Genomic DNA, 18,411 nt, shown 5'->3' with positions numbered 1-18,411 from the left:
TTTATCTCAGGGTTGTGAGTTCCAGCCCCAAGTAGGCACGGAACCTACTTAAAAGTAAGTAAATAAAATAAAAAATAAAATGAATGACTTCCTAAGGTTCTCTGTCAAATCAGTGGTGTCACCAAACCTCAGGAAAGCAAACCCCCTGACTTAACGTACCCTGACACATCTTTGGCTAAAGTTGGCCACATCACTTTGGGGCCCAGACCCTGCCTGCTAGAGACCACTTGAAGGTGAATGTAGCAAGAAGCTTTGATGAAAAGAATTTGACTGCAGCCAAGATGACGGCAAAGAGGGTATGTTGTGATCTGTTGTGAGGTAACAGTGAAGAACACGGCACCTGAAATGGGGAGCTAATTTTGGGTTAGGTTGTGTGGGGCTGGATTGTAAAGCCTTTATACATGTGGTAGAGGAGAGTTTTAGGGGGGTTTGTGTGCTTTTATCTTTATTTTTAATTTTTTTTAATGTTTATTTATTTATTTTTGAGACAAAGAGAGAGAGAGCATGAATGGGGGAGGGTCAGGGAGAGAGGGAGACACAGAATCTGAAGCAGGCTCGAGGCTCCGAGCTCTCAGCACAGAGCCTGACGTGGGGTTCGAACTCACGGACCGTGAGATCGTGACCTGAGCCGAAGTCGGACGCTTAACCGACTGAGCCACCCAGGCCCCCCGTGTGCTTTTATCTTTTTGGTCTTTACCCCCGGTGAAGAAATTTTCAAAAACTCAATTTTTAAGCAATTCGCCATTAACCTACGCAAGATTCTTCCCTATTTTTTCTTTTTAGTTCCAAACCCTGATTCTATTTTTCTTTGCTCCCGTAGCACCCACTCTAATATGTTTAATATATCTTTATATGGGCATGCATGCCTTCTTACAAAAGGTGTATTATTTTTATGCCAATGTGTCTTTACAGAAAGGATAATGTGCTCTGATGATAACGTGTTCTGTTTCCTATATTTTTTCCCTTAATGCTAGGTTTTAAGATCCATCAACGTTGTTAATGTGCATCTGGTTGACACTTCTGGATTTAGTTTTCAACAGCGCACATCTGCCATATTTTACTCACCCCCTTCTCTATGATGAGCATCTAAACTGCTTCCAACATTCAGCTACCCTGTAAACATCCTTGAGTCTGCGGGAGAATTTCCTACGAATATATGTATTCTAGCATTTTCTCACAGATCATAAGGCATGCGCATGCTGGAGCTCAACAACTGCGAGATGACCTTCCTGAGTGGTGGTGGTACCAGTTGAGACTCCCTCCAGCAGTGCCCCAGAGTTCCATCTTCTGTATTCTCACCTGCACCATTTTCTCCCTTCTGACATTGACCATTCTTAGACATGCAAAGGCAGAGCTCAGGTAGATACAGTAGGTCATAGGGAGCTGGCGAAAGCTCTTCACCTGTGGGTACCGTGAGAAAGGGGCTGCTTTAGAAGAATTGTGCAGGAACGGATCTGACTTGCAAAACCAAAAGATGCAATATATATATGTATTCTCTGAGAGGTTTGGGAGATGTTTAGCGTGACAAATAAAAACTATTTTGTACATATACTTCCTTTTTTGTTCAAATGTCCTCTTCGGTATTTGCTCCTTCTTCCCATGTTTGGTTAGTTGGTGCTGATTTGGTCTGAAATGTGGTTTGACTTGGCCGTGGCCGGTCTCTGCCGTGGCTGGTCGCAGGAGGGGGGGAAGAGGCAGAGCTGTGAGATCAGAGTGTCCTGCTGAGCAGAAGCCTGGCCTCACTTGGTGAGCTCTGTCTCCCTCCCTGTCTTCAGCTGTCATTCCCCCTGAGGGTTGGGTGGAATATTACAGTGACAATAAATAGTAACAATGAACATTTGTAGAGTACTGGCTACTCAGAATGTGATCTTCAGACTGGCAGTTTAGGCATCACCTGGGACACGGTTAGAGATTTGGAATCTTGGGGGCCACCTCAGGCCCACTGAATCAGAATCTGCCTTTGGCAAGATCGCCAGTGGGTTCTGTGCACATTAGCACTGCTTCAGTCTTTGCCAAACATTTTCACATAGATTGTCTCATCTAAACTCTTCCCAACACCCCTGATTTCCTTGGGCATAGTTGTTACGTGCCTCCCCTGTTACAGTTGAAGAAACTGAGGCTTGGCAGGTGAAAGGGACTAGCCCAAGAGTTTCAGAAGAGCCCAGGGCAAACAGATTTTCAGACTCTGCCACTGCATCTCAAGGTCATACTTTATTTATAGCCCCCCTCTCCCCATGCCCATTTTCCCTCAGTCCAAAAGGAAACCACCCAGGAAGAGCTCATTTCAGAGCCAAAAGAAAGTGGAGTGGAGGTGAAGCCTCCGGGTCTCCTCAGGGATGTAAACGGCCACTGAGACCAAGAAGCACTCCCTGCTGTGCAGCCTTGATCCCCCTCCTGCTGCACTGCAGCTTTGAGCTAAGAGGGGCAGCCCGATCTCACCGAGTGTGAAGTAGGTGGAGATATTAGTGGGTCCCTCCCTTGAGCAAAGTCTACCAGGTTCCATTTTCCTTCTTAAAAGCAAGCCATGCAGGGGTTGCTTAATCTGGGGTTCCCCAGATCCCCAAAGCATTTGTGGGTAGAATTCAGGAGTCTGGGAACTTAGCATTATCTCCACCCTAACTAAAGGAAACAAACCCACAGTAGCATCAGCAGGACCTGTGACTTTGTAACTAATAGAAATCACAGCTATTCCCATACTGAGTTGCAACTGTTGCACATCTCGAAGTCTTGTTCCAGCTCTTCTTGACTCCAGTACTTTAGGTATTGGACCCACACTAGATCCTGTTGTTGAATATGCTCAGGAAAGGGCACTATATTGCTAAATTTCAACTTTATTTGTTGATATTTTGATAACTATCAATATAATAGTTTCCTTTGTAATTTTACAAATTTCATCTATGAACTTGAAAAATATCATTCTGAGAAGGAACTCATAGGCTTTACTAAACTGTAAAAGGACTCGGGGCGCCTGGGTGGCGCAGTCGGTTAAGCGTCCGACTTCAGCCAGGTCACGATCTCGCGGCCCGTGAGTTCGAGCCCCGCGTCGGGCTCTGGGCTGATGGCTCAGAGCCTGGATCCTGTTTCCGATTCTGTGTCTCCCTCTCTCTCTGCCCCTCCCCCATTCATGCTCTGTCTCTCTCTGTCCCAAAAATAAATAAACGTTGAAAAAAAAATTTTAAAAAAATAAACTGTAAAAGGACTATGTCAAACTTTGGAAACCATCACATCCCCAGGCTGTTTTTGGTTGGTTTGGGTCACCCCCTATATTTGTTTTATGTCTTTTTTTTTTTTTTTTTTTTTTTTTGTCAGCAACATAGCACGTAAAACCAAAGTGGCCAATATGTTTGTCTTCAGGGGTGAAACAAAGGATTTCCTGAGAAGATTGTACTCCATTGCATAGCCAGGCTTGATGGGAGTGAGGGCTGAAGAACTCCAAGGGAGACCATTTATGACCCTTCTGTTATTCTAGAAGATCTTCTCAACATTCAGAAGATTTCAGTTAAAAATGCATGCCACTTGTTGGACAGAGGGACCATTAACTATAGCTTTCCTTGGTCGCTTACCTTTCTGCAGGTTTGTGTCATGACCTCAGTTATAATTCACAAAGAAGCTGGAAGATGTTTGGCCTTTCAAAAGGAACACCCCTCTCTTCATACCCGTGACATTAACCAAGATTACCAAGATTCTGAAGTCTGAAAAGGTAAGTTAGTGACTGCACTATCCAGAGAAAATGGAGGCTCAGACTTTTATGTAAGCTGTAAGAATTCTACCTTGATAATTATCGATGCACAGAGAGATGTCCATGATAAAGTTAAAAAAAATCAGGTTACAAAATAGCACATTTTACTCTGTAGAGAGAGGGGAAAGTGAGAGGCCAGGGCAGAGAAAAAGAGTCTGAAAAAAAATATATACATTAATGTTAATTCTGGGGAGTGGAATTACAGGAGATTTTCATCTTTTATTCCTTTTTGTATTTCTTTTTCCTTTGTATGATCAGCAGGTACTACTTTTGTTTTTTAAAAAAAGGCAGTAAGCCTATTTTCACTTTGTAAAAATCAAAAGGTTTAACAATTATAGTTTACTGCTAGTTGGAACCTTGCAGAGTCACTTAACCGCGTAACCAGCTTCATACCTCTTGGGAAGATAAAAAAGAGCAGAATGGAAAGTGGGAAAAAATTTAATTGTGTACAAACAATTCTAACATAACGTGCTATGCTATACCATGGACTTTATATAGTGGGTCAAATCAAGTCCCCCATAGTCTCAATGAACCAGGCAGCAACTGGTACATAGCAGGCCCTCCATCCAAGTGAACTCCCTTCCTTCCTGTTACATGTTCATTTCCAGTGCAGAGTGCTCAGTACAGTGCTTGGAAGGTCGGGGGTTTATTTTTCTTCCAGATCTACATACTTCCCATTTTCCCAAGTTATTTCTTACTCTAATTGTTCTTCCTTTCCTACTTCATCGGTTCTCCTAGTCCTCCTTCCTGGGGTTTTCTCCCAGCTGCTTGAGTTTTGTTTTGTGTTTTTTTTTTTTTTTATAAGATGAATATTTTGAAAACTGGCTGTCACTCCAGAGCTGATACAATCACACACCCACTGTTTCAGTTATTTCTTGTGGCATAGCAAACCCACCCAAACCCAGGGACAGTCCTGTATGCAGAATTGGGGGGCGGGGTAGTGCCTACCTGGTGGAGGGGAGGCAGGAAACGCTACGTGGGTTGCCCTTTCATTTATCATTCCTAATTCTGTGGGTCAGGAATTCGAGGAGAACTCCTCTCTGCTCCAGGCTGGGTCACCTGGGCCTGTGTGACTGGTGCTGGAGGGCCCTGGGTGGGTCTGCTCATGCATCTGGAGTCTTGGGCCTGGCTGTCAGTTGGGGTGCCTTGGTTTCCACCTCCTCCATTCAAATGTTCTCTCATTTTTCAGTAGTTCAGCCCAAATGGCTGGTTTCTAAGAGGGTGAAAATGGAAACTCCCAAGACTTCTTAAGACCTAGGCACAAGTGGTACCTGGGTGGCTCAGTCACTTAAGCGTTCGACTCTTGATTTCAGCTCAGGTCGTCATCTCATGGTTCTTGAGATCAAGCCCCAGGTTGGGCTTTGCACTGTGGAGCCTGCTTGGGATTCTCTCTCCCCCTTTCTCTGCCTCTCCCATGCGCTCACTTGCTCTCTCTCTCTCTCTCTCTCTCTCTCAAAATAAATAAATAAATGTTTTAAAAAATTATTACAAAAAATAAAAAGACCTAGGCACCAAGTCCTACCATACCACCCCCGATTTTGTTGGTCATAGTGAGTCACAGAGCCAGCCCCCATTCGAGGGGGCTATTAATGCAGGAATGGCAAAGTCACACTGGAAAAGGTTACATGGAGTGAAACAGGTTGCTGTGTCCATCTTAGAAACAATCCACTCAACACCAAGAATTCAAGATTTTATTATTATTTATTATTTATTTTTATTTTTTAAAGAAATCTCCATACCCAACGTGGGGCTTGAACTCAACCACCCCAAGATCAAGAGTTGCATGCTTTTCCTACTGGCCAGCCAGGTGCCCCTGAATTCAAGATTAAAAAAAAAATTTTTTTTAATGAGCTTAAAACCCATGGTAATTGGTATGATGAAAATAACAAATACTATTCACTAGTCAGTAGGGACGTTTTTCCTAATCTGTGTGACACTTTCACTTCCTGAATCATCCCTTACTTGCCTCTCATCTCCACTTTATGTCATATTAGGCTGGGTATGTAAGAGAAGTCCTCGCCATGTCCCCCTTTGCCACGATTTCACCACATGGCCGTTCCCTCTCAGTCTCCTTCCTGAGCCCATAGTTCCCAAGAGACCCAATCTCAGTTCTCTTATCTCTTGTTTACTCTTCCTAGGGGATTGCATCTACTCCTCTGGCTTCAACTATCACCTATACCCTGATTACTCCCAGATTTTAATCTCTGGCCCAGATCTTTATCTCCTGGGCTCCAGACCTGAAATTTCAACTGCCTCCTGGGCATCTCTATTTGGAAGTCCCACAGGTAATCTTATCTTTATAGGTCCTAATTCAAATTTGGCATTTTATTTCTCTACACCAAAACCTGCTGCCTCCCTATGGCCCCTACCTTGGGCAATTGGGTCTTGTTTCATCCAGTGAATCAAGCCAGAACCTGGCAGCCCTCCTCCACATCTCTCTTTCTCATGCCTCCATCCAATGAATTGCCAAATTCTGTTGTTTCTTGGTATTTCTTCCTTTCTTTCTTTCTTTCTTTCTTTCTTTGTGAGACAGAGAGAGACAGAGCATGAGCAGGGGAGGGGCAGAGAGAGAGGGAGACACAGGATCTGAAGCAGGCTCCAGGCTCTGAGCAGTCAGCACAGAGCCCGATGCAGGGCTTGAACCACAAACTGTGAGATCATGACCTGAGCCGAAGTCGGACGCTTAACCGACTGAGCCACCCAGGCTCCCCTCTTGGTATTTCTATTCCATTCTTTCCATGCCTGCCACCATTTCCTTAGTTTAGGCCAGCATCATCTTTGTTGCCTACATTACTGCAAAAGCCTTCTCACTGGTGTTAGACCCCACTTCTCTGGCCCATTCTCCATAATGAGCCCAAATGGGCTTTCTATACCATCATTCCTTGCTAAAATCTCTCAGTAGATCCCTATTGTCTTCAGGATAAAAGTTCTACTTCCACATTCCTTAGGCCTGTTGTGCAAAGACCCTTTATGTTTGGGGCTACTTCCCTTAACACCCTAAGCTCCCCACCCTACCTCTCAAATCTGTGATCCAGACAGTTTAGAGCATCCTGAATCCCCAGCAGTCTGTCTACTCTCTACCTCCACCCCTGCTCTCCTCTAGCTTAGGGATCAGCTGAGGGAAGCCTTCCCTGACCTCTTCCTTGGCCCTCCTGGGACACTGCACACCCCTCTCCTGGCATTAGCCACACTCTATAATAATGGCTGCCTCTCCTGTTTACTCCTCCCACTGTCCTGGAAGCCCCTTTGACTTGGTTTTAGTGTTATTCCCCAGTGTTCAGCTAGTGCCTGGCATATGGTAGGGCAACAGATGAATGGTGAGGATACCCACTGACTTTAAGGAGCAATGAGAAGATGGCTGTCGATTACAATATGCTCTAATTCCATAACTAAACTGAGGGATCTTTACATGTCAGCCCCCCTGCCACTTCCTTCATTATTCTGATGGAAGGAGAGACGAGCACCATCAGCAAGAACGGTCAGCATCTATCTGACGTACCACTTACTACTGCCCAGGACTTTTTTTCAGTCATACCCAAGATGACAGTTTTCCATGCATGGTCCTACACCGATGGAAGCCAAGGGTGAGGTAAAGAAGGATCTATACTTCTGTCCTCGGTGTTTGTCCACATTCTGTCTGTAACTCCATTGGGTCTTCAGAGACAACCTACAATTCTGTTTCCTCCGTTAAAAAAGTCTTGAGTGCCTAGGGGCACCCGGGTGTCTCGGCTGGTTAAGCGGCTGACTTCGGCTCAGGTCACCATCTCACAGTTGGTGGGTTTGAGCCCCATATCAGGCTCTGTGCTGACAGCTCGGAGACTGGAGCCTGATTCAGATTCTGTGTCTCCCTCTCTCTGCCCCTTCCTCGTTCACACTCTGTCTCTCTCTCTCTCAAAAATAAACATTAAAAAAGTTTTGTTGTTGTTTTTTTTTAAATCTTGAGTGCCTAATACAGAACAGACACTGGACCAGAAAGATTATGACATGGCTGCCATCTTGAAGGAGGTGTTGTAAGATACCTTCTTGCAATAAGATGTGATATGTGCTCCACTCCAGCATGGAGTGTGGACAAAATGCTATGGGAACAGAGAACAGTGGATTCATCTTGAAATTACCAAAGAAGGCTTCAACAAGGTGGCTGTACAGCAAAGGAAGCCAGAGGAGCCCTTCAAAGATAAAAATGTACATTTCTTCCAAGACACCATGGCTCCTGTTACACTTTGAGGAAAATCTGTACTTCACACTGTGGCCTGTAAATTCCTCCTAGTCTGACTGCTCCTGCTCACTCTCCAACCCTGTCCCCCCACACCCCACTTTCCCCAGCACCCTCTACACCTCCAGCCACACTGTATCACCAAGTGAGCTCCTTCCTGGTAAGACACGGTCATAGCTGTGTCTTCTACTCAGGCACATTCTCCATGAATCTGCCTATCCTATCGTTAGTTTTCAGCTTAAGAGTCTCTTCCTCAAAGCAAGATTCTTTTTTAATTTTTCTTAATGTTTATTTATTTTTGAAGGAGGGGGAGACAGAATGTGAGCAGGGAAAGAGGGAGACACAGAATCTGAAGCAGGCTCCAGGCTCTGAGCTGTCAGCACAGAGCCCAATGCAGGGCTCGAACCCACAAACCATGAGATCATGATCTTAGCCAAAGTCAGTGGCTTAACCAACTGAGCTACCCAGGCGCCCCGAAAGCAAGATTCTCTTATCTCCTAAACCAAATCACAATCATAGGCACAATCATATTATCATATCACCCCGTCGTAATTCAACGCATTAGTTAGCTTCACCATCATAAGTGATTGCATTATATATATAGAGAGAGAGAGAGAGAGGAAGAGAGAGATGGAGACAGAGAGACTTGTCTTTGCCTTCCCATCCAAGCTTTCTGAGAGTAGAGACCTGGACTGGTTCCTTGCTATTGTTCTGGTACCTAGGACACATAGTAGGTGCTCAGCAAATACTTGTTGAACAGATTGGGTAAATGAGCAACACAATGTTTGCTAAATGAGGACTGTGGCTTAGAGATGTGGAATTGTACCCATTGAAGTACAACAAGTCATTTGCCCTGGCTTTGGCTAAGGGTATGTCTAGATAGGAGAGAAGTTGGAAGGATGGGGAGGGGAGTTGGGGGCAGACTATACTACTCTGAATGGAATAGCTTCTTATCTCCTAGACAACAGGAGCCAAGGACCATTTTTAGGTAGGGAGTGTCATGATTGGATTGTGACTTTCAAAACACCACTGTTGTGGCAGTATGGAGAGTTTGGGCACTAGAAATCAACTGGGATGGGGTTGGAGGTTGGATGGGGAGACTGCAGATTATTCAATCCAAGGGAGAGTTGATAGCAACAATTAAAGGAGAGAAATGAAAAATGAGGAAAGAGAGACGTTTCTGAGGCAAAACTTTCGCGATCTGGGGCCCAACTGGATCTAGGACTTTGCGGGAGAAGGTGAAGGCTGGATGGGAGATGATGAACCTATATAGGAAGGAGCAGAAATGATTTTAGTTTTGGTAATGTTGAGTCTGAGGTGCCTGGGGAACATCTTTCTCTGAATCTCTAGGAATTGTGCCACCACCACACTGTTCCTCCTACCCCTTTTCTCTTTTCTTTCCTGTTTTGAATCACTCCCACAAGCCATGAATGCTCCCTGCTTCTCAGCGTGCTAGGGCATCACGCCAGCAGGCCCCACATTCCTGAAGAAAGGACTGGATTCAGACCTGGAGGGCTGGCTGTGGCCACCTGAGGGGGCGGATCCCTGACAGGAAGGAAGGCTGGCCTGTGGAGGGGGCGGATCCCTGACAGGAAGGAAGGCTGGCCTGCTGGTTGGGCGCCGAGGGGAGCTTCCCCTAATGCAGCAGGTGCCCTGGGCCAGCTGCTCCAACCCCTCCAGCTCAGATCAACAGGATGGGACAGCCCTGGCGGAAGGAAGCCTACAGGAAGGGACACCCCTGCAGACAGAGTGGAGGCAGGGAGTGGAAGGGAGATAGGAAGAGCTGCCTGGGCTGCTGAGCTGGCCCCCCTCCAGCTGATTAAGGAGGGGCAGTGACAAGAGGCCATTCAATCCCTGGCCCTGGTCAACTGTATTATTACTACTGTTGTTGGCTACCCTGGATCTTAGATATACCAGAAGGAACCACTAGAAGATGTTCATGGATTTAACAGTTTCTAAAATAATTAATTCCCTTCTGTGCGCATTCTGTGGTTATTGGGAAAGGAAGGACACTTAAATTAGCCTTTCAGTTACACGGAGAGGTGAGACAGCTTGAGGGAGGGGCCGTGATTTTTGCCACGTGTTCAGCCCGTCCAAAGGAGATAAAATCTTTGGTTTGCTTTAAGCCGGGTTATCACTGCCCAACTCTCCAACAACAGCTGCTGTGAACGGGACCAAACGGCCAAAAGAGGGCAAACTGGGAACGAAAGCAAAGTCATGGGCTCCCCATCCGGAGGCCCTAGCCCGCCTCGGAGCCCTGGGGGTCGGAGGTGGGGTAGTCGGAGAGAGGAGGGCCGATGGTGCTTTGGAGGGGCGGGTGTGTCTTTGACTAGGCGGGCTTCCCCGCAGCAACCCCGCCCCGAGGCGTGCTCCGACCTGCGCTGGGTGACCCTAGGAGACCCCTCCCCACAAGCCATTTCCCGGCAGGGCGTTTCCGGAGGCCTTGGCCCGGGGTGGTGGGGTCTACCTTTGAAACAGCTTGTAGACTGCAATTTAAACTTTACAACGAGCTCAAAACTCGATTCTCCAACCGAGCGTCGGCTCCGGAGAAGGATAAAAACTCGGGTCTACAGCCCCTCATCACCCCATTGGTCCAGTCCTCAGAGCTTCCTGCAGTCCCCACACCATTCTCCCAGCTGCCTGGAGGAAGGATGGGCGGGGCGGACGGGGCGGGTACTGCTGCCAGCGACGCAGATGGGGAGGGCGAGCCCGCGCCGGCGGCGGGGGGCGTGGGCGGGGGGCGCAGGAGCAGGTGTCGGCTCTGCGGCCGGGTTCCCCTCCCTCCTCACCCCTCCCCGCTTCGGTGCTCCTCACGGCTCAGCGAGGCAAAACCCAGTAAATGCTCGAGAAATGCAGCTCAGTCGGTCAGCGGGCTCTGCTTTCTTGCCAGACGCCTAAGGACGGCGCTTCCAAATGCAAATCTCTTGGCTCGGGCCCCTTGGCTAGCAGCCGCTGCCTCCCCCGCCCGGCTGCCCGGCGTCCCGCCCACCCCGTGGCGGGCCGAGATGGGGCCCCGAGCAGAGGGGACGGGGCGGGGCGGGCATCCCTCCCCACCTCCCACGTGGGGCCGGCCCTCCGCAGTGCCTGGGCGCGCCGCTGCCGCGCCTCCGGGTTAGGCCCCCGCCCGCGGCACCGCCCCCTAGGCCGGGGCCGAGGACCGCTGTTGGGGGGGTGGGCGAGGGATGAGAGGGTGTCACTGAGTCAGGTGGCGGCGGGAGTTCCCTCGGGCCGGGCCGAGGGAACACGCTGCCGGGGATTGTGTACACGCTCCACTGACACAAGCTTCACGCTGCCGGGCAGCCGCTGATCACGCGTGGCCCCGGGAGCCCATTGGCCGGCGCCTCACACACCTTTGCCGCTGATTGGCCGTCCTCAGGCTCCGCCCCCGCCCCCGCCCGCGGCGCGGGGCAGGCGGAGAGGCTACCTGAATGGGGAGGGGGCAGACGGCGCGGAGCGCGGCGGCGGCGGGAGCGACGTCGAGTGTCTCCGGGCGCCCGTCTGTGGCCAAGCAGCGTAGCAGCGTAGCAGCCAGTCAGCTCGCCGCCGGCAGCCAGGCAGCCAACCATGCTCAACTTCGGCGCTTCTCTCCAGCAGGCTTCGGTAAGTCACCTGGGGATGCCCCTGTCCTTCCTCTCCTTGCTGCGTCTCAGGGGCCAGCCGGGGCGCCAACCCCGAGCCCTTGACATCAGCGGCGCCCGAAGACCGGGGTGCAGCGGGGTCGTGGAGGAAAAAGGGGCTTTCTTCCTGCAAACTGGGCATTGGTGAGAGCGTGTGTGTCGCGGAGTGGGTCAGGAGAGGCGAACGGGGCTCTAGAGACGAAGGGAGAGGTGTATAATGAGGAGGGGAAGGGGCAGCTCCGCAGGGAGACTTGAGGTGGGCGAGGGGGAGGATGGCTGGAGGAGCGCGAGGAGTGAGGAGGGGGCTGCTGCCCTGGCAGCGAGGACTGGGGAAGGTGTAGAGGGGAGGGGGGGACAAGGGGTCTACCCTGCACCTGGCACCCGAGAGAGATGCCGCCGTCTGGATCAGGAATGCGACCCAGGGCGGGAGGGGGCTTCTGGCGAGCATTTGAGGGGCGGGGTGTCCACTGGCGAGGCGAGGGGGCTGCCCCTCTCAGGGGTCTGAGCCGAGCCTTGCAGGACGGGGGCTGCTCAGCAGACAGCCGGGTGCTGGGGGAGGGGGCGCCCGGCGTGGGCGCGGGGGAATGGCACGTGGGCCCCGGACCGCCGAGGGGAGACGAGGCGCCGGCAGGGGACTCCCCATCCCTGTTGGGAGCAAGTGGCCATCTATTGAGGGCCCCCTGGAAGGGGGGTAGGGAGCCGCCTGGGGGATGCGAGGGTGGAAAGCGGGAGCCGGCCGTGGGGCGGGGGACGTGGGCGGGGGGAGTCGGGGCCGCGAGACGCGGGGGCCGCGTGTCGAGGCGGGAGCCGCGGGCCGTGCGTCTGGAGCCGGAGCCCGTGGGGGCTGCACGTCTGGGAACCTGTGGAGACTCGGCGGGCGGAGGCCGGAGCTGCCGGAAACCGCGGGGAGGGGGCGCCGCGTCTGCGGGAAAGACGGGGTGGTCTGAGGTCCCGTGGGCGGCGTGGGCGGGAAGCGCCGAGGGCTCGGCCGGATCCCCGGGGGCTGCGGCCGGGAGGAGGGAGGGGGCTGGGTTTCCGCGGGGACACGGCTCCTCCTCCGGCAGCTGAGGCGGAGGCCGGGGGTGGGCCGGGAGCGGGTGCGCCCAGGGAGCTTCTCGTCCCCGAGTGACCCAGCCCCGGCCTCCGCCAGGGGCGGCAGAGAGGCCCAGCCCTGCTGTCGGTTCCTAAGGGAACGGCGGCTCTCCGGGAGCGGGGAGGGGCGGGCACTCCCGGAGCCGGCGCCCGCGGCCCCGCCCCTCCCCGCGGGCTGGGGCGCGCACTGCCGGGCGGTTGGCGGCGGCGCCCGCGGCCCCTCCCCCGGGCCCGCGCGAGGGCGGGGGCCCGCGGGCTCAGGAAGTAGGTGAAAGGTGACGGCGCGGCAATTCCCAGTTCACGTTTCCTGCGCCGCCCGGAGCAGCCGCCGATCACGCTTTGTTCACATGCCTCGCCCCCACCTCCCCCGCGCCCCCGCCCTTCGCGGCCCAGCCAATCCGGGCCTGGGCCGCCGGGCAGGCTGGCCAATGGCGGGGGCAGGGGCGCGGGGACGTGCGAGCGGCGAGGAATGTTCCCAGTGACTCACCCGCGAGCCTCATTGAGGTTAGGGCGGCCCCATCCGTCTGTCCCCGCCAGCGAGGATCTCCCCCGCCGTCCGCCCCCGCCCTTCGTCTGCCTCCCCCGCCCGCGCCTCCACCCGCTCTTCCCTTTCCTGCCTTGCGCCCCACTCCCTTTCCTCCCCTCCCCGCTTCTCTTCCTGCCCTTCCCAGCTCACGCTCCCCTTCCTTGCTTGCCTGCCTTTTCTCCTTTTTCTTTGCTTGGCTTTGGCGTCTTGAGGCTTTTAGACATACGTGCGCTGTCCATTGCAGCTTACATAAAGGGGCGCGCGATTATGCAATAGCGTTGTTGGTGAAATCTCCAGAGCAGTGGCTCCTTTTCTAAGGTTATCAACACGAAGGGTTTATGTATTTTTTAAAACTAGCGTCGAGAGTAGTACTTTGTAAAGAATGCTTTTCGGTATTTTTACACAATTTCTACTTCAACCAAAAGAATGGCATCACATTAATGGAAAATGGAAGGTGGTGGGTAGTGCCATTTTTTTTTAAGTGCTGTTTAAGGAACTTTAATATGAAACATTAAACACTTGATAGAGGGAGCTGTACAAATGGCAAGCATGCACTATCATTCTTGTCATCTGGCAGTTATTTTTAAAAATTTAAAAAATGTTTGGACTATCGCAGACTCCCCAGGCAGTTTTTACAAATTCTGGGTGGAAGATTACATTTTGATTGTCCATTTTTTAGTATCGCATTAGCTGGTCATAGCTATGCATGGCAAGCCATTGTTTAAGTCAAGTGAAAGGGAACACAAATATGAAGAACTTGAAGCCTAAATATGGCTTTGGGATTTTTCCACATATTTCACTTTATCCCTCTCTACCATAGATAATCAAGCTATGAAAGGCATTTTACCTTTAAAATAACCTAATGTAGTAATTTTTAAAAGACACTGAAGATTTCTATTCTGTTGATTTTATCCTATCGTGCCAAGTGACTTTCAAAAGATCAGACCCATATCGACAGACCTGAGTTCTGTCCACTACACTTTGCCTTTTCCCCACTACCAGTTGTGGGGAACTGGTACCTCAAAAGTCCTCATACCTCACCTGCAGTATTGAAAAAACTTTTGCATAACCTTCCCTTAGTTATTTCATTTGATCTCAGTTGCAGATGGCTGTTCTGGGAAGAATATAATTTTTCTAAATCAAGTTCATACATGCATTGTTGGATCATACATGCATTGTTATCTTTGGCCTTGGTCTCCTTAATGGTAATATGCTTCTCTTCTACCTTGCAGGGATATCTGTGTTCAACCCTAAGTATTAGAGAAAGAATGAGGAAAATTTTATTTTTAGTAGGGGTGAGAGAAAAAATTATTTCGCAAACTTGGAAATTTGTGCAATTATAAAGGAAAAATTGTACGTTGCTTTGCGTGTTATTTGGAGGACAAAAATATGGTTATAAGCATTTGATCTTTTGTTCTTATAGGAAGAAAGGATGGAAATGATTTCTGAAAGATCGAAAGAGAGTGTGTATTCCTGGGACAAAACCGCAGAAAAGAGTGATTTTGAAGCTGTAGAAGCACTTATGTCAATGAGCTGCAGTTGGAAGTCTGATTTTAAGAAATACACTGAAAACAGACCTGTTACTCCAGTATCCGATATGTCGGAGGAAGAGAATCTACTCCCGAGTACACCTGACTTTCATACGATCCCAGCATTTGTAAGTTTTGTTTTTAATATGAGACTGCAGGTGGTCTAATTTTTTTATAATTTACATAACGAACTTAATTTCTCATGCCGATTTCTGTGTATTTCTTTTCTAGTGTTTGACTCCACCTTACAGCCCTTCTGACTTTGAACCCTCTCAAGTGTCAAATTTGATGGCATCAGCGCCATCTACCGGACACTTCAAATCATTCTCAGATCCTGCCAAGCCTCACATTGCTGCACCTTTCAAAGAGGAAGAGAAGAGCCCGGCACCTGCCCCCAAACTCCCCAAGGCTCAGGCAACAAGTGTGATCCGTCATACAGCTGATGCCCAGCTGTGTAACCACAGATCTTGCCCAGTGAAAGCAGCCAGCATCCTCAACTATCAGGACAATTCTTTTCGAAGAAGAACCCACCTGAACGTTGAGGCTGCAAGAAAAAACATACCCTGTGCAGCTGTGTCACCAAACAGATCCAAACGTGAGAGAAACACGGCAGCAGATGTTAATGAGAAAGCAAGTCCTGCACTTTATGACTTTTCTGTGCCTTCCTCAGAGACAGTCATCTGTAGACCTCAGCCCGCCCCTGTGTCCCCACAGCAGAAGTCGGTGCTGGTCTCCCCACCTGCAGTGTCAACAGGGGGAGTGCCACCTATGCCGGTCATCTGTCAGATGGTTCCCCTCCCTGCAAACAACCCTGTTGTGACAACAGTTGTTCCTAGCACTCCACCCAGTCAGCCACCAGCTGTGTGCCCACCTGTCGTGTTCATGGGCACTCAGGTGCCCAAAGGCGCTGTCATGTTTGTCGTTCCCCAGCCTGTTGTTCAGAACCCAAAGCCTCCGGTGGTGAGCCCAAATGGCACCAGACTCTCTCCCATCGCCCCTGCTCCAGGGTTTTCCCCTTCCACAGCAAAAGTCACTCCTCAGATTGACTCATCCAGGATACGAAGTCACATCTGTAGCCACCCAGGATGTGGCAAGACGTACTTTAAGAGCTCTCATCTGAAGGCCCACATGAGAACACACACAGGTACCAACCATTTCTTATTTGTGTCTTTGAGATTTAGTTGAATGTTTTTTGGCCATGATCACAGGTACAAGCCAGGCATGTTAAAGAAGAACTTGCCTTATTAGCCAGTTCAGTGGGGGATATTTACAGGTTTCTCAAAGATTTCATCAAGGTGTTTGTTTTAATTTCTCAAACGATGATTCTTTATGTGTCTGAGTAGTTACTTTAATAAAGTATCTCTAAAGCCGTTGTACCATAGTTGAAGTCAGAAAACCTTTTTGTGTTTGGCATTTATAAAGGGAAGATTCCTATAAATGTGATTGAGTGAAAGTTGGAAATATATGTAGCATTCAGTTAACAGTTGATTCATTTAGTAGCTTTTATTTTAAAGAGCATCTCTTAAGATATTTTAAAATGTATGTCTTTGGATATAATTAGATCTGCAATTTATAGTGACTTGATGAATGCATAGTGACGATGATCTGAATTTCTTTGTCTCAGGAGAAAAGCCTTTTAGCTGTAGCTGGAAAGGTTGTGAAAGGAGGTTTGCCCGTTCCGATGAACTGTCCAGACACCGGCGAACCCACACAGGTGAGAAGAAATTTGCTTGTCCCATGTGTGACCGACGGTTCATGAGGAGCGACCATTTGACCAAGCATGCCCGGCGCCATCTGTCCGCCAAGAAGCTACCAAACTGGCAGATGGAAGTGAGCAAGTTAAATGACATGGCCTTACCTCCAACCCCTGCCCCCACACAGTGACCGCTCAGAAGGTGAGAATCCGAAGTAACTTTGGTCACAGCCAGGAGCCAGCGGTGATGTAAAAATGCTTCCACTGCAAGTCTGTGGCCCTCCGGTGCGGCGGAACGCAGAAGCCCCACAGCCTGAGGAGAAGCCTCAGCCCTGGGCTGGAGGACAAGAAGTGCTGTAGCCACAAGCAGGTCACAGAGTGGCAGGATTCATTTCTTATCACATAAGAGAGATGAGAAAGCTTTTATTCCTTTAAATATTTTTTGAAGGTTTCAGATGAGGTCAACACAGGTAGCACAGATTTTGAATTTGTGTGCACAATTTATTACTTCGTTTTCACCGTTTGTACTTGAGACCAACTTTTCAATGTGATTCTTCAAAGCACTGGTTTCAAGAATAGAGACTGGAAATAAACATTATGGTACGGAGATGGAGATGGAAAATTGATTTGTATTACAAACTTTGGCATCTTTTCCTAGTTACCTTGTTTACTATTCCTAGTCTTTCCAGTCAATTTCGTGGATGTAGTTGTTAAATATGATCTAGAACTAGCATTTTTATACTTGCTACCATTTGGAATTAAGCAGCTTGTATATTGCTGAAGAGGGCCCAAAGATTTGGAATCCTCAGTAATTTAATTGCTTTGAAGTATAGCTATAATTTTTTTGCATTTTTGTTTTGAAAGTTTAACAGATGACTATATCTAGGCATTTTATTATGCTTTGAGCTTTAGTTTGCCTGCAGTTTCTTGTGTAGATTTGAAAATTGTATACCAATGTGTTTTCTGTAGACTCTAAGATACATTGCACTTTGTTTAGAAAAAAAAATGGAAGATAAAAATATATATTGTAAAGAAGGGATACCAAGAATTTTAGGTAACTCCTTGAAAAAGATGACTTATGTCATCAGTAAAGTACCCTTATATTATGAGGATATAATGTGTGCTTTATTGAATTAGAAAGTTAGTGACCATTATTCACATGGGCAAGTGTTGTCCTGTTAATTTATAGGAGTTTTTTTGGGGGGGAGGGAAGTGGAATTAGGTGAATAGAAGTTGTTAAAACATTCACTTTTGTTAACAGTATTTCTGTTATATTCTGTTATATAGTGGATGATACATACAGTGGTAAAACAAAAGTAAATTGTTTAAAATCTACAGTGAAAAATGGCACTATATCTTTCCATTTAACATTTTTCTCTATTGGGTATTGATTTCTGACATCAAAACTTGGACCCTTGGAAAACAGGAATTTTCTTTTAATAATAAAAAAAACTTTGTGATTTACAATTTGCACAATATTTCTTTTGTTGTACTTTATATCTTGTTTACAATAAAAATTTCCTTTGGTATATTTACTTGGTTGATGGCATTTGTTGAAAACCATTCTCACTCTAAACATGACATTGATCACTTATGAGTGTATCCAAAGACTTAGTGTCTGCATTTTTCTAAGAGCTTCATTCAAATTTAGAACTGCAGGGGTGTATCTCTACTGTGAATCAAATTAGTATACAAAGTGAGGACTGGTATCCATATATTCACTGAGATAACTTACAAGCCTGCCCAGTTCAGGAAACCAACACATTTTAATCTTGAAACATTCTTGTACATTTTGATGATTTGGGATTGAGATATAGCTCTGGCTCTCAGCAAAACCTTAAGTAGCATTAAATTAAGGGGCATACTACGATGAATGATTACAAGCAATAAGACTGCTGTGGCAAATGAAAAGAATCCTGACCTGTTAAATGGAGAGTAAATTACCTCTGGAAGTTAGATTAGCTTAGGCCATTAAGTGAAACCTTAAATGCAATAAACATGC

The 18,411-nt window shown here is 48.5% G+C and overlaps 1 protein-coding gene across 6 annotated transcripts; it reads left to right on the top strand.

Moving 5' to 3' along the window:
* Window positions 1-3,681: 3,681 nt before the first annotated feature.
* Window positions 3,682-17,940, top strand: KLF10 (KLF transcription factor 10). 6 transcript variants are annotated; one of them, XM_047842212.1, is made up of 4 exons: window positions 3,682-3,700; window positions 14,611-14,844; window positions 14,948-15,860; window positions 16,341-17,940. In XM_047842212.1, the coding sequence occupies exons 2-4, from the start codon at window positions 14,620-14,622 to the stop codon at window positions 16,598-16,600; spliced, it is 1,398 nt and encodes a 465-aa protein (XP_047698168.1). In that variant the 5' UTR covers window positions 3,682-3,700; window positions 14,611-14,619; the 3' UTR covers window positions 16,601-17,940. The 6 variants fall into 6 exon arrangements, with proteins under 6 accessions (XP_047698168.1, XP_047698166.1, XP_047698169.1 ...); XM_047842210.1 differs by lacking the exon at window positions 3,682-3,700 and adding an exon at window positions 11,371-11,552; XM_047842213.1 differs by lacking the exon at window positions 3,682-3,700 and adding an exon at window positions 12,928-13,165.
* Window positions 17,941-18,411: the final 471 nt, after the last annotated feature.

The sequence above is a fragment of the Prionailurus viverrinus genome, chromosome F2, assembly GCF_022837055.1.
Source record: "Prionailurus viverrinus isolate Anna chromosome F2, UM_Priviv_1.0, whole genome shotgun sequence".
Taxonomy (NCBI): Eukaryota; Metazoa; Chordata; class Mammalia; order Carnivora; family Felidae; genus Prionailurus; species Prionailurus viverrinus.
This window is presented reverse-complemented; position numbering and strand designations above follow the sequence as displayed.

Bases quoted from the DNA above. Each gene is read 5' to 3' on its own strand.
- KLF10 (XM_047842214.1), top strand. From the start codon at position 13,570: ATGCTTTTCGGTATTTTTACACAATTTCTACTTCAACCAAAAGAATGG. The intron at 13,645-14,610 runs GTGGGTAGTGCC...TTGTTCTTATAG, and splicing joins TTAATGGAAAATGGAAGGTG to GAAGAAAGGATGGAAATGAT. The intron at 15,861-16,340 runs GTACCAACCATT...TCTTTGTCTCAG, and splicing joins CCACATGAGAACACACACAG to GAGAAAAGCCTTTTAGCTGT.